Source organism: Beta vulgaris, chromosome 9 (genome assembly GCF_026745355.1).
Source record: "Beta vulgaris subsp. vulgaris cultivar EL10 chromosome 9, EL10.2, whole genome shotgun sequence".
Lineage (NCBI taxonomy): Eukaryota > Viridiplantae > Streptophyta > Magnoliopsida > Caryophyllales > Amaranthaceae > Beta > Beta vulgaris.
Genome location: NC_079210.1, coordinates 39,494,284 through 39,518,324, shown reverse-complemented (window position 1 = coordinate 39,518,324; position 24,041 = coordinate 39,494,284). Strand labels below are relative to the sequence as shown.

General features: G+C 35.1%; 2 protein-coding genes across 2 annotated transcripts; one reads left to right on the top strand and one right to left on the bottom strand.

Moving 5' to 3' along the window:
* Window positions 1-1,589: 1,589 nt before the first annotated feature.
* Window positions 1,590-14,198, top strand: LOC104883137 (cysteine-rich receptor-like protein kinase 10). The gene is made up of 8 exons (XM_057392262.1): window positions 1,590-2,441; window positions 11,457-11,514; window positions 11,656-11,793; window positions 12,388-12,506; window positions 12,611-12,821; window positions 12,920-13,157; window positions 13,243-13,393; window positions 13,815-14,198. The coding sequence occupies exons 1-8, from the start codon at window positions 1,590-1,592 to the stop codon at window positions 14,142-14,144; spliced, it is 2,097 nt and encodes a 698-aa protein (XP_057248245.1). The 3' UTR covers window positions 14,145-14,198.
* A 7,422-nt stretch (window positions 14,199-21,620) lies between these two features.
* LOC130590221 (uncharacterized) lies at window positions 21,621-22,175 on the bottom strand. The gene has a single exon (XM_057392261.1). The coding sequence runs from the start codon at window positions 22,173-22,175 to the stop codon at window positions 21,621-21,623; it is 555 nt and encodes a 184-aa protein (XP_057248244.1).
* Between the last annotated feature and the right edge of the window lie 1,866 nt (window positions 22,176-24,041).

Below are 24,041 nucleotides of genomic sequence, written 5' to 3'. Positions count from 1 at the left end.
TGATGCTCACGATTTTTATCATCATGCTTGATGCTGGTGACCTAAGCGATCATGACACAAAGTGAATATTGCTTGATTGTCTACCTTATGCCGAGATACCAAATTTGTTTCAATTGGACTGATATAAGTAAGATACGATCCTGAGGAATAAGTTGGCTCTTCTTTGAAGGATAATTTCTTGCCAAAGTCACATTTAGTAAGGTACATGTACTTCTTTCCACTCTCGTTAATGGTTCCACATGGTAGCCATTTGTACCTAGATCTTTCAAAGTCAATAGATTTCTTTAAGTTTTACAATATAATGTGTTGTTTTGTAGTGACTTACATTCCTTTCGCTAGCATTGTACATTGAGCCCTCCACCATATTAGCAGTTCCCACAATAGTGCTAAGGAGTCCCTTCTTGCTTGAGTTGAGTGAAGTATGACTTGTTACTCAAGATGGTGCGTGTAGTGGCACTCTCAATAAGTAGGCATTGCTGAGTGCCTTTGTTTGTCATTATCTTCAATAAAACATAACTTTGTCAAAATGTAACACAAAATTTATTCATGAAAAAGGTGCATTAAGTGAAACAATAAAAAAAAGATGCAAACTACACTAGACATCCTAGAAAAGTAAGACAAGATTACATGATCTCTATTATATAAGCCAAGGGAGGAGGTGTGGTGTCCTCTTTTGAAGTGACTAAAATACCCTTTAATAATTTAAAATAATATTTTTCTTTTTATAAAAAGTTGAAAAATGAGAATCAATAAAACTTGGCATACGAATGGAATATGCAATACCATTAATAACTTGACAAACTAGATTAACACAATCAATTCACGAAATCAATTAGAATCTTCAACCAAAAATAGTTAGCAATATATCGTGATAAAATAATATTTTATATTTACAAAGTTCAAAAAATATGGTTTATTAACATCTATAATTGTTAAAGAACTATACTAAACTCGCTGAAAAGAAAATTATTAAATCATCGACCAAATTTTACGGTGACGGTATTGAACAGTTAAAAATCATTCACCTTTAATTTAAAAAGATAATAACATCTACAAAAGAACCTCAATAATTTACATCATTATTAAAATAATTTTAGATAAAAAAACATGTCCATTTATATATAACTACATAAGATTGTCGACGCACGCATCGCGTGCATATGCAACTAGTATAGAATGGTAAAGCAACAACGTACAGTAATATTTTTTTATATTACGAACAATATACAAGCCAAAGTTTCAAAATTTCACCTTGAAGAGAGGAGTAGAATAACAAGAAATAGGATTGAATATTATTAGTAATGATGCAATAGGCTTTAGTTTGAGTGTTTGACCACCACCATTCCATTGAATATCATTTAAATTTTCTTTGATAATGACTACATAATTTGTGTATATTTATTTCAAGCATAGGAAGGATAAGCTACAAGTACAAATACAGTTGTTTTCATGTTAGGTCATTACCTTGTTTTTCAATTCCATGACAAGTAATATAGTAGGAGCTCATCCTACAATCTAATCAAGCTTAAGGTGATAATAAATTAGAGTACTTGTATAGTTCCATCAAGTCATCAATATAAACCATATTTATGCCTCAAACAATATGCTCATCGATATTTGTTTTAGTTTCTCTCATGCTTCCTTTGATGATGATATTGATTCCTATATCAACATCAGCTCCAAATCTTTTGACACAATACTGCCCAAACACCACCATGTTTGCTAACAACAGCCAATATGAAACCAATCTCAACGCTGTCTTCCGATCTTTATCCTCCAGCACCAGCAACACCACCGGCTATGTGCAAGCAGTAGTCAGAAACAGTTCAAACGAAGCCGTGTATGGTCACTTTCTCTGCCGTGGAGATCAATCTGTGTCCTTGTGCCGCGAGTGCGTGGATACTGCCACAACCTCTGATCTTCCCCGCAATAGATGTCCCAACAGGAAGGTGGCAATAATATGGTATGCAGAGTGTATGGTAAGATACTCCAATGAGTCCTTCTTTGGAAGAATGGAACAATCTCCATGGTTTCCCATGGCAAACTCAGAGAACACAACAGGGAACATGACACGGTTTATGGATGCTGTAGGGAATATGATGAATGATGTTGCGGTTCGAGCGTCAAACGGCGGGCCTGAAAAAAAGTTTGGGACAGGGATTTTAGAGTATTCGAGCTTGCAGACGATGTATGGGATGGGGCAGTGTACTCCAGATTTGAGTGTTTCTGATTGTAATCAATGCTTGAGGATTGCAATTAGTCTCCTTAGAAGTAGTATTGGTGCAAGGAGTGTCATGCCAAGTTGTAATGTGAGATATGAGGTCTACCCTTTTCTTCAAAATGCTACTTTTTTTTCTTTTCCGCCATCGCCGCTGCCATCATTGCCTCCAACGGTGACTGCTGCCGGCGGTAAGTTTGACTGTTCTCTTCTAAAACTTCTATAATGGCGGTCCTCACCGTTTTTTTCTAACCAAAGCTTATATCTTCATTATATAAGGGAGGAAGGAGGCTATTATTAAATTACCAAATTATTTTTATAATTTTGAAATTTTAAAATCTATCCTTCAATATTCATGTATATATAAATCACTTAACAAAAATAAAATTATCCTTAGTTTTTTCTACAAATCCAATTCAAAAGTCAAACCAAATATTGCACAAATATAGAAAATAAATCACATGTATAACTGAAAAAAATATTTTTAATAAATTTAAATCTAAAATAAAAATAAAGAAATACAGAGTTAATAATTAAATTCAAAAATTAGACGACAAATTGGGTAAAAAAAAATGAAACAAAATAAAATTTAAAAAACGAGTAACTAAAATACTAAACATATTGCAAGTATATAAAATTAAATAGCAGTTTAAGTTTACGAAAGTTCGTCTAACTAAAAACATGTTACAACATGCATCGCGTGTAAAAAAAAATGCTAGTAGAAAAGGTAAAAAAAAAACTCATCTTTTATTTTTCTTTTTTAGATTTTGGTTTCTTCAATAAAATGAAAAATGCCTAAATTAGAAATTGGATTAATGTTTGGAGTAAGAATGAAGGTAGGAAATAAGGAGGAAGAACTGAAGAAGGAATGAAAGAGGGTTTGTACTGGGCCGGGGAAGACATCTCTATTTACTCTTTTTTTTTTTTCTTTACTCTTTTTTAGTGTGAGAGTAGATAATGGTTTTTAATTTCTTAGGGGAGTAAATAATAGTTTAGTGTACTTTCCTTCTATTTTGTTTGTTATGGGATTATGTAATGATTCATAGTTTTAAAGACATTACACTTAAGGCCTGTTTTCTTTGGCATAAAACAATTAGACTGAACTGAACTAAACTGAATTGAATTGATCTGAACTGAACCGATCTGAACTGAACTGAACTGAATTGAACATAACACTGAACTGAAATGAATAGTGATATGTGAGAGTAAAAGTATTGTCAAGAGCTGAACTGAACTGAACTGATTTGAACTGAATTGAATTGAACTGAACTGAATTGAAAATAAGCTGGGGAGCACAGGCCCTTAGTTGTCTAATACTTCATACTGTTTCGTAGGTACACCGTACTTTTTCATGCTTACCAATGTAAATATTTAAACATTAATATCTTTAAATTTGCATTTGTAAAAAAATTTAAAAGTTGATGCTCTAAGAGTATTTATCGAAATAAATCAAACAAGATCCCACATAATCATTTATTTCCTTACCGATTAATCATGAATGATGATCAAACATAAATTGTTGAATAGGGTCAAACTCAAAGTGTAACCATTAATGGCCCGTTTGGTAGTTGGTCATAAATGGTGGTAACGGGAATGAATTTGTGTGTAAATTTGTGAGAAATATCATTGTTCATTCCCATGGTAATGCTAATTTATCCTAAAATGTCCACTTTCTTTCTTGAATTTTCATTCCCATCCAATACCACCATGTATGTGGTAATGAGTGGTACTGAAAATTGCTTCCCCTTGGAGACAAAAACACAAGTTTATGGGTGAGATTGCTTGCCCATGGAGAAAAAATACCTCCCTATGGAGATTTTAGGGATGCTTCCCTAATAAAATTACACTTAAAATTCATTTCCATTACCGCAATTTATTAACGACTACCAAACGGGCCGTAAAAAAAATGGAGTATGTGACAATGGTAGTGACTTAAACATACATTTTAATCATCCATATTTTTTTTAAATACTTATTGACCCAACCCTTATCATACATGTTTTTTGAAATTTCAATTTCTCCATTTTTCGTTCCTGTATCCGTTCTTGTTTCCATCCCGAAGCTACAAAAGGTGAGGAAGTATTCCCCCATATCCGGTATGGGCCAACTTTTCCCATACCATTTACTTGATATGATTAGATGTAGCCTAGATATATAGATGACTAACAGTCCGGGCCAATTCAGCCCAGCCCACCTCGTGGGCCGTGTGGGCTGGGACCGCAAAAAGCCCAGTCCAGCCTAGCTCGAACCGTGAAATTGGTGGGTGGGTGGGTCGTGGGCCGTATTTCTTGAGCCCAGCCCACTAAAGCCCGCTACTAAAACCATCCAGCTCAGACCACGAAAACGGTCCAATCCGACCCATGAACCGGACCAGCCCGACCCAAGTAAATATTGAACCAAAATTGTGTATATTTTAATCAAATTGTATATATTTTAATCAAATTGCATATATTATAATTCAATCAAATTTTAAAATAATGAAATTATTCATTAATATTAATAATTGTATATATTTTAATTCATTTTAAAGATTTTATGTAACAATAATGAATAATTTCAATGATTAAATAATTTTGAAAAACAATTCTCAAGAGGCCCACCAGCCCGGTCCATCCCACTAGACCCACGAACCGCTTTCCAAACCGTAAAAACCGGTAACAGACCAGTATGGGTCAAGATTTTTTAGCACGCGGACCAGCCCGCCCAACCCATTAATTTCAAGGTCTGATCCTGGGTTGTGAAATCGCAGCCCAGCCCGCACCAATGGCCATCACTACCCAAATATGATATAATAGCTAACTGATATGATAAGATAGTGTTAAGATATTATATAAGATTTCAACTAATAATCCCCAAAATAAAAATATAAGAAAAAAAAAATTTAATATTACTTTTGTCATAAAAATTACATAAATACCATCGTATTGAACAATACCGGCCACTGGGTATGGGAATATCATTGCTACTACAAAGGTTACCTAAAGTCCTAAATGCCTAAATCTTAATGTTTATTTGTGAGGTCAAACGACTTTTTTTATTTCCGTTATTTATATTTTTTTTTTTTTTTTTAGCCAGAAAGAAAGAAACTAGGGAGGAACCCAATTAACAGGCCACCCTAAAGCATCCTTACGGATGATTTTGGAAAAAGCAATATCAGGAGATTCAAACCAATAACAGAGATTAGTAGTGGAGTGGCCATAATGTGCCATCCAGTCGGCAGCAAAATTAGATTCTCTAAAAACATGCTGAATATTATAATTATCAAATTTTCTCAAATCTTCCGCTGCATCATTAATGAGAGCATTAATAGACCAGGGAATTTTCCAGATTCTTTTGATAGCTTGAATAACCGAGAGATTATCACCCTCAATTGTAATATTATTAGCCCCCAGATAGAGAGCTCCCCTTATACCTTCTCTTAGACCCCAGGCCTCGGCAACTAAAATAGAATTATTATCTGCTATGGCGTTAGCACCACTAAGCAAAAGATTCCCCACGGAATCTCTAATAACAAAGCCATAAGCTGTACTTCCATTCAGTAACTTGGAACCATCAAAATTAAGTTTAACAAAATCAGAGGAGGGGGGGAAAACAATATTAGGCCTAGGCTTTTTAGCTGCTTTAACAACCTGCTGACTATATCTAAATTGGAACAATTAAACAAGGAACAATCTAGATTATGCATATAAGCTTTAATCATTGCCCCTAGTTTGGCTGGAGAAAAGCTTTCCTGACGAAAAGTGATACTATTTCTAGCATACCAAATGAACCACCACACAATAGCATAGAAATTGAGGTTCTTAAGACTCAAACAAGACTTAAGATTGCACAAATACTCAATAAAAGAAAGATCACTATTATCAATAGGAAGGGGAGAAAAAAACCCATTGACATTAACTATTTCTAAAACATCATGTACAAAAGGACAATCAAGAAATAAGTGATGGTCATCTTCTGAGTGGTAGTTACAAAAAACACACTCTAAAGGAAGAAAAATATGACTCATTTCTAACCTCTTTTTAGTAGGGAGACCATTCTGACAAATTTTCCACAGAAAGAATTTAATCTTGGGGGAATGGACAACCCCAAATCCAAGCAAAGCTAACCTGATTGGGCGGATCTAAGCCATACCCTTGAAGCAGAGCAACACCCGACTTAACCGAATATTCTCCATCTGCAGTAAGGCCCCAAAAAATCCTATCTGCCACTTTATTATAAGGGATAAAGATTTTTAAAATATCTTCCACTACATTAAACGGAACATAGTTTAAGAGAAGTTCTTTATTCCATTGAGCAGCATCTGTAATGAAAAATTAACCATCAAATCCTCTGACCCAATTATAGGGAGTACTTCTTTTAAATAGGGTAATTAAACACCCAATTGTCATTCCAAAAAGAGATAGACTCCCCATTCCCCACCATCCATCTAAGGCCTTGCTGAAAAGGCGTACGAAGCGACATTAGTTTACGCCATTGCCAAGATACATTAGCTTTAGTTTTATAAGTGAATAAGGTGTCTTGTTTTAAGTATTTCTGCTTAACGAGTTTGACCCATAAATTGTTAGGCATCCTAAGTATTTTCCAAAGAAGTTTAAACTGAAGAGCTAAGTTATTAACTTTAGCTTTTCTCAACCCCAATCCTCCAAATTTTTTTGGTGTACAAATCTTATCCCAACCTATCAAGTTAGGAGCTTTAGAGTTCTGATCTTTATTCCAAAGAAAATTCCTATAGTTTTTATCTAAAGAAGATAGGATAGAAGGAGGGAGAACAAAACTTTGCATTTGAAAGCTAGCTTTAGAAGCCAGATTTGACTGGATTAAAATAGCTCTACCTGCTTGAGAAAGAGAATTGGCTCTCCACTTGGTAAGCTGAGAGGAGACTTTTTCTTGAATAGAACTAAAAGTTGCATTTTGAACCTTGCTACTAATGATTGGGCAACCCAAATAGTTACCTAGTGATAGTGAATCATCCATCTGGAGAATATTCTGAAAAACACTTAATAGTTCTACTGGGTATTGTTAGTACATTGGAAAGCAGACTTATGAAAATTGACAAGTTGGCCTGACATTGAGCAATACTTGTTAAGAATAGATTTTATAGCATGACAACTTTCTACTTTAGCTTTTGCAAAAATCATTGTATCATCCGCAAAAGTTAAAAAAGGAATGTTAATTCTAGAATGACCAAGAGTGACCCCTATCAAGCGAGAATCTATAGTACTAGCTTGAAACAATTGACGAGCTAAAATTTCTGCACATAGAATAAAAATATACGGGGAAAGAGGATCTCCTTGACGAATACCTCTAGAGGGGAAGAACATATCTCCAGGAATACCATTTACCAGAACGGAAAATGACACAGTTGTAATGCATTGATGGAGCCAATTAATCCATTTCTCGCAAAAACCCAATTTTTTAAATGTTGCCAAGATAAAGCTCCATTCTAGTCTATCATAAGCTTTTTCCATATCTAATTTAATAGCTAACCACCCTTCTCTTCCTTTTTTATTCTTAAAAGAATGGAACACTTCATGAGCTAATAAAATATTATCTTGAATTTGTCGTTCAGGGACAAAGTCCTTGTAAAGGATGAATAATCCGACCCAACACGACTTTCAATCTATTAGCCATAATTTTTGAAATAATTTTATAAATAGTTGAGCAAAGACTTATAGGTCGAAAATGATTTGGGTTAGATGGAGCTTCTATTTTAGGAATAAGAGTTATAAAAGTATGATTAATTTCTTTTAAGATTTTACCTGAGTGAAAAAAAGCTTTAATAGCCCTATACACTGAGTTTCCCACAAGAGACCAATACTTTTGATAGAAGAAAGGAGTAAAACCATCTGGACCCGGAGATTTATCCGGTGCTAGATCAAATAGAGCAGATTTAACTTCATCTATCGATATATCAGCGCATAGGTCTATGTTATCATTTTCAGAAATTATACATTCTAATAAAGATAGATCGGAGTTATAATCAAAATAACAATCCATATTCTTAGAAAATCTCTTTTTAAACGCATTAGTAAAACATTCTTCTACTAATTTTGGTTGAGTAACTAAACGGTCTGACGGATCTTTAATAGAAGTAATTAAATTACGATTTCGTCTAATCGAGGCACATGCATGATAATACTTTGTGTTTGCATCCCCAAATTTTAAATTATTAGACTTAGCCTTGATTTTCCAATAGGAGTCTTGAAAATCTAACAATTTTGTTTGCTTAGCTAAAAGAAGATTTTGCTGTCTAATAAGTTGAGGGCAATCATTTTGTTCAATAAGTTGATTTTGAATTCTACCCAACTTTCCTTAACACTACTTAGTTGTCTAGATATATTCCAAATCTGGTAGTGACCCAAGTTTTAGCTTTCTCCTTTAAAAGTTTGCACTTTTTTGTTAAGCAATACATATTCGAACCTTGAAACCTTTGACACCAAGTTTTCTTGATTAAAACATCAAAATCCTTTCGAGTTGTCCATACTTTATCAAATTTAAAAGGAGGAGCTTTTAGATTACTATGAGTTTTGATTTCCAAGGATATAGGACAGTGATCTGAAGAAGAAAAAAGATGATGAATAATTTTTGCATTTGGGAAAGCATTTAACCAACTTATACTCGCAACCCCCTTATCTAACCTTTCCAAAATATTATTTGGACCACTTCTTGACTTTCGCCAAGTATACGGGTTCCCTTCAAAAGGGAGTTCTATGCAGTCGATAGCAGAGTAAAAATAATTCATAATAGCTAATCTGGAAAATCTAAATTCAGCCCCACCTAGTTTATCTAAATGAGAACTAAGCTCATTGAAATCCCCTACTAAAATGAAAGGGCTTTCGAGCCGTCTAATAAAGTCAATTAGTTCATCCCAAAATTCATACTTCAAATTATAATTGGGAGGAGCATAGATGAAAATAGCAATAAAGCTAAAATTAATGGCTAATAGCTCAATTTTACAAGCCCAAAAACGAGAAGATTTACTAATGGATGATAAAACAAACGGATTACAATTATCATTCTTCCACATGATCCACATACCCCCTGCTAATCCCATTGACGGAAGGAAGTCAAAATGAGTGAAGCCACAGTACCTAACACATCCCTCAGAAGGAGGAGTTGGCACTTTAGTCTCACATAGCATCATGATTTTAACTTTCTTGGATTTACAAAAAACTTTTACTTCTTCCATAGCTAAATGCCTCCTCGAACCTCTTATATTCCAACTACTTATAATCATAAAACATAAACTTTTGAAAGGCAAGACTTACCTAATTCTTGCCCCTCGACAAACCTCATAACCATTATTTTCTCCGCACAAACACTACATGAGCAAAAATTCAGATTAGCAAGATCTCTGGCATTGAAAACCAATGTCAATGCAGTGACCGAAACTGGATGAGCACTATTGAAAAAAGATTTGATTTTGCTAATTTCATGTACGAGACAACAACTTTAAAGGCCCAAAGATGGAAAGAAACCAACTGATTCAATCTCCCATTAGCAATAGAGATTGACATTAAAAAGGAGACTATCTTTGCAAGCATTACTGAAAATTGAAATATTAGGCCATACGAGAATATGCTAAAGACTAAATCAGGCCAACAATTCTTATCAATTAGAATTCTAATCCCCAAATAGGAATGACAGAGCCTAAAATAAAGATTTGTAAAGCAAACTTGCCCAACTTCATAAACATCCCAAAAACTTCTGAGAGAGAGAGCAATAATAATAATTAGACAACTGAAAAACATATAATGCCACTTTAATAACAAGAAGCACTTGCTCAATGACATTTTTCTTGACAGAGATTTGGCATAAGCAATAACCACAACCTTCTATAATCAAAGGAAAAGAAGAACAATCTTCTCCATCCCAATAGCCCAAATAGGTACTACCACCCTTAAAAGAAAGAGTTCTGGATAGGAATTGACAATTAAAATTACAACTAATGCTGCACCAACCCTTCAGATTACGGAAAATCAACATATAGAGAAATTCTATAATAACAACCAATAGGCAGAACAGAGATATGGCCTTGAAATTAACAAACTTACTGAAGATGGAAATCTGCCACATAATATTATGAGCCAGCGAGTGATTATCTATATCAAACAAGCTAAGATTAAGTAACCACAGTTCTGACAGGTTCATAACTAGATGAAAGGCTATCCTATATATTTTTTTAAACAAACGTAATTTCGTACACAAGCTTCTAATTTTGAGATATCTGACATTAACAAACATCCTTAAGATCTTAAATGAAAGCATTACATATTGAATGACAAACAATCTATATATATTCATCGAAACATGACTAATAGCTTGCAAAAAAACATTGCATTTTTCTTTACTAGCTTTCTGACGAACAAAATAGTCAAGGCCCTCTTTTGGCACACGATAACAAAACCAATTTTCTCCATTCCAATAGCTTCTAGGGCCTAGAATGGAGTGAAAAAATCCAATCCAATAGCTTCGGTAGCCTAAATCGGAGATTTTAGAAAATAACAAGTTCTTGCAATGCAAACAAAATGAATTTCTGCATATTTTTCCTAACAATTGATAAGTCTTCAACAAGTTCCTAATGTTATTGAATAACATAACTATAGCATCAAACAAATAATAACTTATACTAGAAAGTAATAGGTATAAATAGAGCCATACCATAGCAACTAATTCAAGCTTCCATTGTAAGATAACAATGGAGACAAGTAACTGCAACTTCCCACTCACTTTGACCCCAAAAAAGGGAAGTTTGGGAGCTGAAAGACAAGGAGTCACAATACAGTGACTTCCTACTCACCAAAACCCCGAAATCCTTTGAGAAAAAAATACCATCACCCACACGAGCACCAATGATGAGCCGCAACAACAAAGTAGAAAAAGACCAAAACCAGGCAACCACCGCAGCGAAACCCGAAGCCCTTAAAACCCTAGCTAAGAAACCCACTTTAAACTTGAAGGGAAGAAAAAAGAATTCTTTAATATCATCAACTACATGAAGCGAAATCTGAACTGAAGAAGAAGATGAAATTATTTGGCGAATTTCAGAGAGAGAACAATTCTTTCTCTTAGAACTCAAACTTTTCTTTTGAGAGTTGATACCCCCAAATTGAGGTAATCTTCTGGTAAAATTTATGGGAATTTTGGATAAATGGATGCCATTGCATCCTACAAATACTAGTATAATGGAGATGATGATGATTAAACTTAGTAAAGAATTCTCAAATTGGGTGACTAGGAATTTCTTGAAATCGATTTGGGGAAAATGCAAGGGGCTAGGTTTTCTATTTTTTCTGGTTTTCAAAGACTTAAGTCTAGAGCCTCTCTCTCTAACTTTCTCTCTCATTTTTCCTTTTGGTAATAGACATTTCCGTTATTTATATGGCCAAATTAAATTGGTGACTTAATCATTGCTCGTGGTCAAACAACTTTTTCAGGAGAAAAAAAAGTATCAATCAAGGTGATCATTGCCATTGTTGTTCCCGTAGCTTCTGTAATATTGGTTATACTCTGCTTGGGGATTTGTTACTTTGAGCCGAAATCTAAGAAGCTCAATACTCAACCTGTGGAAAATGGTAAGAACGAAGATAATAAGAGCATTACATGAGAACATGATTACATGTAGACCTGACAAATTGGGTCTTCTAGTTCAGGTAGGGTCTACTACGTTTAGGTTACTAACTAGTATTTAGGCTCGGGCGATGCCCCGGATTTTCTCTTTACTAAAATTTATTAGTTAAATATGTATTTTCATCCTCATTTAAAAAAATCACCTTATTCATTATATGTATTTCAAACGTTTTCCATTCATATGTCATCATTAATTTTGATTACAAAATCAATAATGATATGGTGGAGTAATGGTTGGATTTCTTACTTTCATAATTGAGGTTGTGGGTCAGCATTAGTTGGGTGTATTTAAGTTCATGTTTGATGTTTGTTTCGAATCAGATATTATTCTGGTCTATCTTCTTCGAGTAGTTTGCTATTTGGATTTCGGGTCATCAATTACGCGTTTAAATCGGGTATATGGTTGTGTCTATTTTTGCCAAGTCTTATATCTTAAATCGCCATATTAATCATCTCCATTATCAAAAAAAAAAAAATGAACATATTGATCTTCATCATATTGTGCTGGTCACTAAATGCCTCCACTATGGATGTTACAGGACAAGAATTGATAACCGTCGAGTCTTTACAATATGATCTTAGTACGCTTCATTCGGCCACGGATAATTTTTCAGATGAGAATAAATTAGGTGAAGGGGGATTTGGAAGTGTTTATAAGGTAAGAGAAGTTCAAGCTTACAACTAATATGGTATTAGGAGAAGATATATCTAAATGTCATAATTTTGTTGGTTTTTCTCATGCTTATGAATCATGGAATCTAGGGTACTCTATCAAATGGACAAAAGATAGCAGTAAAGAGGTTGTCTTTAAGCTCTAGCCAAGGTGTTCAACAATTTAAGGCTGAGGTAATGTTGGTGGCCAAGCTTCAACATCGAAATTTGGTGAGGCTATTGGGATTTTGCTTAGCAGGAGAAGAAAAGTTGCTTGTGTATGAATATGTTCTCAACAAAAGCCTTGATTACATCCTCTTTGGTATGATACTCAAATCTGTAACTTATGATTTCTCTTCTTAATTTAAAATGTTGGAGTTACAATTACATCATTGTAACGTGATACTATGTTATTCATAGATGATGAAAAACAAGGAAAATTGGACTGGGAAAGGCGTTATAATATCATATTAGGGGTTGCTCGAGGAATGCTTTATCTCCATCATGATTCTCGTTTGAAAATTATACACCGCGATCTCAAACCAAGTAATGTGTTACTTGACCTTGATATGAACCCTAAAATTTCAGATTTTGGGTTGGCAAGGATATTTGAAGTCGATCAGACACAAGCTAGTACAAATAGAGTTGTAGGGACTTAGTAAGTATAATTTAATTTTTTTATCCTATATAAAATTCTGTAAATTCTCTAGAATTATTCATGTGCATACAACATCGTCTTTCAGCGGGTACATGTCTCCGGAGTATGCAATGCATGGAAAGTTTTCTGCAAAATCTGATGTATATAGCTTTGGTGTTCTAGTCTTAGAGATTATTAGTGGCAAGAGAATTAATGGTTTCTATCAATCAGGCTACGGCGAAGACCTTCTAAGCTATGTGAGTACCTCTTTAAATTATTATAACTACTTACATGCCCAATTAGATAATAACTAGAGAGATTTTTTTTTTGTTTTATTAGGAAATTAAGTCAGCCCAAGGGCTAACTCCTACCAGGCTACTAGCATGTAGGAAACACCAACACATTGGCTAGTAAGGCATGCATAGCATGCTAAAGAAATACCCCAACAGAATGCTGGGGGTAAGGATCGAACCCCTGACCTCAGGGGCCAAGGGGAAGCGCTCTACCACTTAAGCTAACTCCTATCCTTTAACTAGAGAGATATGAATAAGCGGGTGTAATGGTGTAAATTGATTGGACTGGATTGGACGTTGTCAAATCTGAATCCAGTCCAATGTTTTTGGGAATAGAGAAATAGAGTCTGAATTATATCCAAACTTTTGTTGAATTTGCATGCAGGCATGGAAGCAATGGATAGCTGGAACACCCTTGGAATTTGTGGATCCAACAATAAGAGGTTTGTGCTCCTCTAATGAAGTCATAAGATGCATGCATCTTGGTTTCTTATGTGTTCAAGAGTCTATAGACGACAGGCCTACAATGGCGACATTAGTCCTCATGCTGGAAAGTCACTCTGTCACTTTAAAGGCGCCTCAAGAACCTACTTTCTTCGGAAAAAGCGGATCCAATTCAGGCTTTGTGGAGCACATGGGATCAGATCAATCAAAGAGGAAGTTGATTCTTGGGTCAATAAACGATGTTTCTCTCACTGAGTTAGAACCAAGATAGCAGCATGTATGCATTGAGGAACATAGTATTAATTAATATACAATTGTTATGTAACTCAGATTGCTGTTCTGCAGAACTTATTGTAGAATCTCACATATACAATTTTTAATGTTTCACAATAATTGAATCTATTTATATATCGACATTCTCTTCGTGAATTCAGTCCTAATCACCCAACTATACTGTTAGATGAACATGTTTTTATTTTGGTTACACGATTAGCGACAAACTTATCGGTTTGCATTTGAGGATGCAAGTGTGCAGTCATATGGCTTAGCGAGTAACAGGAATGTCTCAATTTCAGCTGAAACGGGATCTAGCGGAGGAGAAATGACTAAGTTGAACAAATTCTAACATTTTAAGAAATGAAACCGAAGTTTTCGGCTTCGCTAGAAGCACAGAGGACAAGTAAAGGGGATGAATATGGAAAATACTTTAAGAGGCTTCCGAGCACATAAACTCCGACCCTATGGTGGAGAGCTCGAACCGGTTAGGATTGGGTAACTCATATGGCGAAGGTGTTGGAGGTAGTTAACGGTCTAGAAACTCTCACGGCCCGTTTGGTAGTTGGTCATAAATGGTGGTAATGGGAATGAATTTGTATGTAAATTTGTGAAAAATATCATTGTCAATTCCCATGGTAATGCTAATTTATCCTAAAGTGTCCACTTTCCTTCTTGAATTTTCATTCCCATCCAATACCACCTTGTAGATGGTAATGAGTGGTAATGAAAATTGCTTCCCCTTGGAGAAAAAAAAAACAAAAATTTAGGAGTTCATGGAGAAAAAATGCCTCCCCATGAAGATTTTCCTAATAAAATTATACTTAAAATTCATTCCCATTATCGCAATTGATTAACGTCTACCAACGGGCCGTCAAAGTTAAAATGGGTTTTTTTATCTAGAGGGAGTGAGGGACCCGTTGATTTCTGGTGGAATACCACAAAAAAAATCGCAAAACAACCAAATTCATGTTGTAATATGATTATGTTCAAAAGTTATAATTTGATTATTTAATTGTAAATCCAAGTTTATATTTATTTATTGAAGAAATAAAAATTCAGATTTACTAATTATGTTTGAATTGGATTAATTATCAAAGCATGGATTTTAGGGTATTAAAGGTCGGAAATTCATAGAAGTATATTATTGTTTATGAGATTGATTATTCTTATGATTTTAAATACGTTTAAGCATGTTTTAAAATAGTTTTGATGTATAATATGTTGCTGAAAAAATGAAAAGAGTATTGTTGATGGAGATTTATGATTTAAAACATGAGTTTTGAGAGTTTTTTTTGACAACTAGTATAGTACTACTATACTAGGAGGCTTTAATGCTTAAGTTTCAATGATAGGAAAGATTTTCAAACACTTTTGAGAGGATTTAAATTATTTTATTATTGCTGTAAATTTATAAGGGATTTATTGTGCATTTATATTGGTTGTTTTAGGCAGAGAATTCAATTTAGGCGACTTTTAAGGTTTTGAAAGTGGCCTCTTAATTTATATACACAAGGTACGTACATTCTTATGTTTTGATTAGATTCGTATCATGATTCTAAGGATGAGAATTATGTAGTATCATGTATAGGAAACTATTTAGTTCATATGTGATTTCTATTAAGTTCCTTACATGAGAAATGAGAATGAATCTCAAACACACGATTGGATTAGAGTTACAACACTTGTTCATTAGAGTTATACCCCCCTAAAAAACTTTGAGGCCAAATTTTTTTTCTATTTTTTGAATTTTTTTTTCTAATATTTTTTTTTTTGGAGTTACATCACTTTTTGATTAGAGTTACATCCCTTATTTATAAGAGTTATAGCGTGTAAAATTCATTCTCATTTCTCATGTAAGTATGCATTCTCACATGAACTCAATTATATATATATATATATATATATATATATAGGGTTGGGATCCTGTGAGAATAGGTCCCTATGTGAGAACACTTTTTTATGTGAGAATGAATCTCATCCGTAAGTTACCAAGAGAATCAAGAAAACGACATTGAGCAACTACACCTGCAAAACTATGAGAAAATATCATAGTGACCATGTATTATATCATAATAACCAATCTATCACATGTTTAAAGAAATTAGTCAAGAAAAAAATATATTATTTACTATTTTCATATCATGGTGACTCTCTGCTATATCATAGTAACCTTCTGCTGTATCATAGTAACCTTCTGCTGTATCATAGTAACCAACACAACCCTCTGCTATATATCAGTGACCCTCTGCTATATCATAGTAACCAACACAACCATCTGCTATATCATAGTAACCAACACAACCCTCTGCTATATATCATAGTGACCCTCTGCTGTATCATAGTAACCAAAACAACTTCTAGAAAAAATAGTGTGGAATCCGCAAATAATCGAACTAAAACTTTGAAGAACTAAAACTCCATGAACGACGATACAGAGGAGAGAGAAAGAGAAGATAGAGAGAGAAAAAAAGTAGCGTGAAAAGGGTGGGGGAAGAAAGAGGTAAGGGTTAAACTAAATTACGAAAATGCCATTACTCCTAAGTGTATTTAGGATGGTTAGATTAGATTAGATCCAAAGGTCCAAATTTGTTCTCACATAAAAAAGTGTTCTCACATAGAGGAGGTGTTCTCACAAGAGCCCTCCTCTATATATATATACTAGCTTTTTATGCACGCGATGCGTGCGATGACATTTTTAAGCGTAATTATTACTAAGTAGTAAACAAAAAACAAATGCAATTTAGTATTTAAGTTCACATCCATTTTGTGAATAAGATTATTTGAAATACAATCAAATAGTATTTAAAAACACTTTAATAAATAAGTATAAGTATCGAAATTGCATTTGTAACTACTTTTTTGTTGACATTAACTAATTTTCTTGAAAATCCACGCACACTCATTAGCCCAGTCAACTTCAAATATGTAATCAACGGTAAGGAACTGATTAATATCCATGGTGTTACTTGGTGGATGTAAAAACCATGAGTATTCTTTGAATCCGAAAACTTTCATAACTTTGTTGAAAACTGCTGCTCTTCCATTAGGCTGCAATTAATAGACATATTATTTTGTAGTTGTAAAACGATACGTAAAAAATATTTGGAGTACTTGACAAACCTGTTGAAGTAGTGATTTGATTTCAGTCAGAGTACACCGCAACATGTGTTGAGTTAGGTCGTTCATCAATGTTACTCCCATTTTACCATTCTTGTCAGAAATAATGAGTCGAAGCATTAATCTGTCAACGGAAAAACACAATTAATAGAGATTTGTGAATATTTGTAATATATGTAGATTAATGTTATACAGTTTATACCTTGGAATAGTTGCAGCATTTGTTAGATTGCACCGTACACATTTAAAGGCCGTTTGGGTGATGACAATTTTTCTTAAACAACAATTACATGCTTCGTAAATAATCTCATCAGGTTGTGACTCAATACGCCTCACATGAGCGACTAATCGACAATAATGAACCTATCATAGAAAACAACAAATATTCGTTATTTTGTTTTGTATTGATAATTCCACTAATAAACAAATTGAAAAGGTTTATAGTTATTTACACTCGTTATAGTAGGTAATTTAGATATCCGAGTACGAATGGCATTATAAACTGCAATTGATGAATGCATTGCAAATGGACATGAGCGGAAAGCCGCAACCCGTTTCTGTGCCAGTTTCTCCGTGTCATACCTGAATTATAGTATGTGAAAAATCAATTTGATATACATAATAAAGGTACGTATACATTTTTTTTGATTAGTTGATTGGTGTGAAACTGAATGTTGCATACCATGCAGATAATAAACTGGTAAATTTGTTCTCTATATTTAAGTATATTCTGTTGTAATAGCCGGTCGTAAGATATACCCCTGTTGACATAAATGATTCCAAAAATTAATCTTGGTCAACCATATACATATACAAATTTAAAAGCAATATCTTTGTTGTATGAAAAGGGATGTTATTCATACCGTGATAATTTTTCAGATGAAGCCCACATGCGACAACAATTGAATGTTGTTTCCCATAGTCAAATGGTCCATCTCCGAAGACATGAACATAATCATTCCAAACAGTTAATTTGATAATGATCCACCTGGAGGAATAAAGTTAAAAAAAGCAATGCACTATAATAATAAATTGTGATATTAAATAAAGAATGTGCACGTACGTGTTATCCATTATTGCAACATCTCTTTTGAAAGAGTTGTTTCCAACCGGTCGAATCGGTGATATATCAAGGAGTATTCCAACGACATCTGAGAAACATTCACCATGCATTAAATATGTGTTTTCGTAGTGACAACATGTATATGTTTGGAAATAAATAGACTTTACCGAATAATTTGTCACTGCAATCAACATGACGCCATATATGAGATAACGGCACTCTCTTGCAAAAATAAGTGGGCATTGCAAGGTCATCTTCATCTTCTAGAATGACATAAGATGCATCAGTCAATAACATCTGTCTGGAATCGTCAACAATGTCATTTGTGTAGTCAGCAGGCACTATCTGTACAGATTGGAGCACATAGATGTAGCCTGCTTGAAATCTCCCAAGAAATCTCTCAATATGAGGGGACAATACAGTACACTGTATGCCATCACCCTATAAAAGCAATAATGATAATAATTATTATGGTTGTAATAATGGAAAGAAAATTTCCCAATATAATAAGAGTTATTTATAATATTTACCTCACTATCAACAAAAAGCATTTTCCAAATTTGTTTGCAAGCTCCACGATGTGTGAAGGTGAAGATGTCAAAATTATGAACCAATCGTGCTCGCACATCATATTTTCGTACTCCGCAAGGAAATAAATGAGCAAAGGGTGTACAATGATATTCCATCCTAACAATGACCACAATTAGATACAAATATATATAAAACATCACTTTCAATTGATACTGTTTAATCAAAAACATCGCGTGCATTAAAACCATGTGTAAACTACATACTATCAGAAAGTATAATTCATAACATTTATTAGATTTTGTTCAAATATGGTAATAAGTAATATATAAATGTAAGATACACTATGTAGGAAGTAACAAAACTTCCTTGTACACAATATTTTTTGTGAACACTCCTTCCTTTCCTCTAATCTTTCCATTGTCGACAGTAATCTTTGTCGTGTTCTCGGAAATTCCACGCGAAAGTGCAACATACAACTGCCCATGGCTAAATACATGATCAGGAAGATATATCCCAACATGTGGGATGGTTTGCCCTGAGACTTGTTTATAGTTAAACCAAAACTCAACTTTACAGGGAATTGCTTTCTGACCATCTCAAAAGGTAACCTAATATCTTCAGCAGTTTTCAACGGAATTCTTGGCAAAAAGACCCTGTTTCCCCTTGCATGTCCAGTTAAAATCTCAGCATCGATGAAATGATCCTTTAGCGAATGGCAAAGTAGTCGTGTTCCATTACAAAGACCATTTTTAGGATCGATATTCCTGAGAAGCATTAGAGGAACGCCGAGTTTCAGTTTGAGCCCATGTGGAGGCAGTCCTGACGCGACAATTGAATTTAGGAACTCTTGTTGATACAGGTTTCTTGTATCATCAGGCACTGAATCAAATGAGTAGTATGTTCGTCCTTCTCCGAGAAATCGTTCGATAACCTTGTCATTGATTCTATCAGCATTTTCGTTCAATGGAGTGATGATTGCTCTTTCAACCATAAAATTTCCATCACCGATGTGTTCATTTAGATTGGGGAAAATTTGATCAATCAACCCATCAATCGAGGTCTCAGCAACAGTAGGGATAACCATGTTACTCGGCAATTTTATCATATCATCTGAAATGGTAGGTTCATCGCCATTTCCAATAGAGAGTAAGAAATTAGCGAATCCATTGTCATGTATAGATCTCATTTTTTCTCTCAATTGCAGAACCGAAATATGGTTCCATAGTGGAGACCTTATCAAGGATGCATCAATCATTTGAGCTCTTGTTCCATTTCTCACAACAGGTAGAACTTGCCTGAAATCCCCACCAAACACAATTATTTTTCCCCCAAATGGCAAGTCATTTCCCATTAAATCCTTAAGTGAACGATCAACTGCTTCAAACTGATACCTATGTGTCATTGGTGCCTCATCCCATATAATAACTGAAGAATGTTTTAAAAGAATGCCGGTTTTTGAACCCTTTGTAAAGGTGCATGACGATGAGCTATCTGGTTTTAATGGTAGTTGAAAAGTTGAGTGTGAAGTTCTCCCTTGGTGCAACAATGTGGCAGCAATTCCAGAAGTTGCTGTTGGGATAGCTATCTCACCTCTACCTTTTATAGTAGCTAATATAGCTCGATACAGATATGTTTTTCCAGTACCACCGGGACCATCAACAAAGAAAGCACCACCATTTTTTAAAGTGATAGCATTCACACTGTGTCATATGCATGTCGTTGATCAGCATTCAACTTACCTATGCACTCGGTATCCTCAGTAGGAACTGCACTGAGAAATACTCCTCCATCACTTCAGATAACTCGTCAATATTTTCACAGATTCTGGTAAATTTGGCAATTCATTGTAGTCTGATATTGTTTTCCTGAGCGGTCGTAATAAGCGATCCAAGTCTTTAAGAACTGTAAGTTAGAATTTCATTATTGTTTGTCGTTGTCGAAGACGGATAATCCTCAACCAACTGTGGGAAGAACTCATCCCACAGTGCACGTAACCCAGATGGTTGACAATATATTAAGATAGTTGCAAATAATCGTCTCAGTGCCGACGGCATTCTTACCTGACATGCTTCTCTAAGACATTGACATATGCTTTCATCATTCTCAATAAGACCTAAGGACTCAGCTGCAGCTCTAAAGGTAGGGTGGGGTATCCCATTGACAGTCCTTAAATGATCATATGATTAGGGCCCTTTGACATGGTTTAGTAACATTCTTAGGTAAAACCTTTCAACATCCAGAGGCGAAGCTACATACAATCGACCAATTACTCTCTGCATGGTTTTCCTTCGGCGCCACTCTCGCGTGGAATTAATCCATCTATATTTTTCTGGAAATTCTCTATATAAGTAATTTCTGGCTTAGGATCTACTGAATTCATCTTGAAAAACTCAGTCAACATTGTTTTGGAGTTCCTTGGGTCAGCCAAAATGCTTTCGATAGGCTGGTTTCCTTCGAATCTAACTTGGTGCATGTTTGGCAAGTGAACTTGCAGAAGGTCTACCGACGGGTTCATCCGAGTCATTGGAAATTTGTAAAATTTCCACATAGCTTCAGGTGCACAAATCCATCTTGCATCAACGAACTGTGCAATCTCATCCCCTTTATGAACTTCCATGGAAACTCTATCAGAACCCTTATGGATGTATTTGTATAAATATTTGACACACTTAATGCTGCTGCATATCTCTACATTAATGTGACAATCATACTTATTCAACAACCACGGGTTATATGGAACTACCCACCGATTATCTACAGTTACTCGTGAATTCTCACGTAAGGTACAGGTGGAGCATCTTGACGCCGACGGTAGATGGGATATGAGTCATTTCCTTGCTTTGTACAATTAGAGAATGACTTAGGAAACCCCTTCTTACAACTCCCTTGTTTCATGCAAGGTGAACGTGGATTCTGGACACCACATGGGTTGTGAATCATGTGTTTAAGAATCCTTTTATGGAGCTCTGGTTCTTGTTGTTGGTCAGGAATTTCTGCTCTCACTATTTTATCGTAATCATCAGGAGTGGCAAGCTTGTCACTTTGGTCAAGAATTAGTAACATATGAACATGTGGAAGCCCTCGTTTTTGGAATTCAATCACATATACATAAGCAACTACCTTCCCGAGAACATTCCTTTCTAACACATCCTTTTTTAACTCCTCGAGTCTGGCATGAAATACCCTTGTTAGCAAGTCTGGACGATCATGAGGTTGTTGGCCAGGTAGTAATTCTGCTACTATTTCTGACCATGACGGATTGCACATCATAGTAAGGAATATGTCTGGCTTGCCAAATTTGTGCACCAAAGCCATTGCATCTTGGTATCATTGATGCATATCTCGCGGACTCCCAACAAATGATGATGGAAGTATAGTTCTTCGTCCAACATTTTCTACATGTAGGTAAGAAAGTGCATAAAATAAGGTTCAAATAATGTAGGTGTCTATATTAAAGTAGATAATCACCGATATTATGTGAAATCATACCTGTATTGTGTTCTCCGGCATTGTATGAATCCTCTAGTCCCTTGTACAAATCTGCACGAATTGTGTCTTGGTTGAGTGCAACCCATCTCAAATTGGATGCTTGCATCTTTACACAGTTGTCCACAGCAAATTGTTGAGTTAACCGGCCAGCTCTTAAGACTATAGAATCATAACATTCTCTCATCTATTTCAAGTATAAATGGGTGAAGCAGTTAGAATAATCATAATGATTAACATTGAGGATAGAGAATGGTTGTGATATAGTATGTACCTGAAACATATACGAATAAAATTTTCGGCATGTTATCTTCTTGCCAGTTAAAGATCTGGTGTTTAAATCCCAACCGTAAGAGCCGTAAGGAAATAATAGAGGATATTGTAGTGGATCGTAATAGCCTGCAGTCTCTTTGATAGACATGAGTCGTCCAGCGACGGACTCTACCATGACATCCCTTTCTTTCAGGTTGGCAATATCATCACCTCCGACAACAACTGCTGCAACTTGAGAGGCTAAAGGCATTGAATAATTATGTTGGTTAGGAGATTGCTCTTTTATGACAAACTTGCATTGTTGTATGTCATCTCGTTGAGCAAGATGTCGGAGAGTATGGACAAAAGGATTATGCTCGTTCAAAATATTTTTAATCCTATCAATGATATCCACTCTTAACGTTGCATTTTCTGCCATTCGATGCTCATTTTCATGCTCGGTATCATATATGTACATTTGAAGGAATCGAGGACGATCATTTGAGTTCAAAGGTAATAATCCACCAATACGATGATAAATTGAACCGTGAGCACGATATGTGTACACACCTTGACGTGCGTCGGCTAATTCATCATCTATAACTACTCCCATTGAAGTAAATGCGAAAACATGATTATACTTTCGAATGTTCAGTCTAAAATGTTCCCCATCCTCTCCTTGATCAGAATAGAGGCCTAGTAGAGCAGATGACAAAGGGAATTCAGTTAATCTGACCTTCCCGCTCAAGCAACATAATTCTGATAATTCACAACTAAAAAGTCGTGCTTGACAGTGTGGACATGTTGTCACTGGAGGTAGACTGAATATGGGAACCCCATTACTCTCTTGGTAATCCCTTGCACAATTGTGATATCCACGTCGCCCGACCTTCCAAATCCTTATTCCAGAAGTTGCCGCTCCTGGCGTGTTATTGACATTGGAAGTGCTGCTTTCACCAACACAGAAGTGTCGAGTCGGCATGTTACTTTCAGTTGCAATCCCAGAATTATTGCTGGCATTAATGTCAAACAATAATTGCATTGCGTAAGAGATCGTATAAATTAATTGAGTAACGAAATTTAAGGCAAATGTTTATGTCTAGTTTAGATACATACGATTATGTCTTCCATGATCATGTGTGACATGACTTTGGTGATTAGTGATATCTACCATAGGCATCCTTATATTTGAAGAGGTAGGTACATCACGTTGATTCACAGTCTGACATTGTCTTTCAGTGGTGGGTGAGTCAAATTGAATGTGCAAAGGTGTTACCCTATCATCTTCTCGTCTAGCTCGCCTTCTTGCATTTTCAGAATCTCTTTGTTCAGGGGTCATTGAATTTCTTCGTATCCTTTTATTTTCCATCCATCTAATCCTACGTTCTTGAGTAATTTGCAATTCGAAGTCGTCCATTCTAAAATCTATATCGTATCAAATGT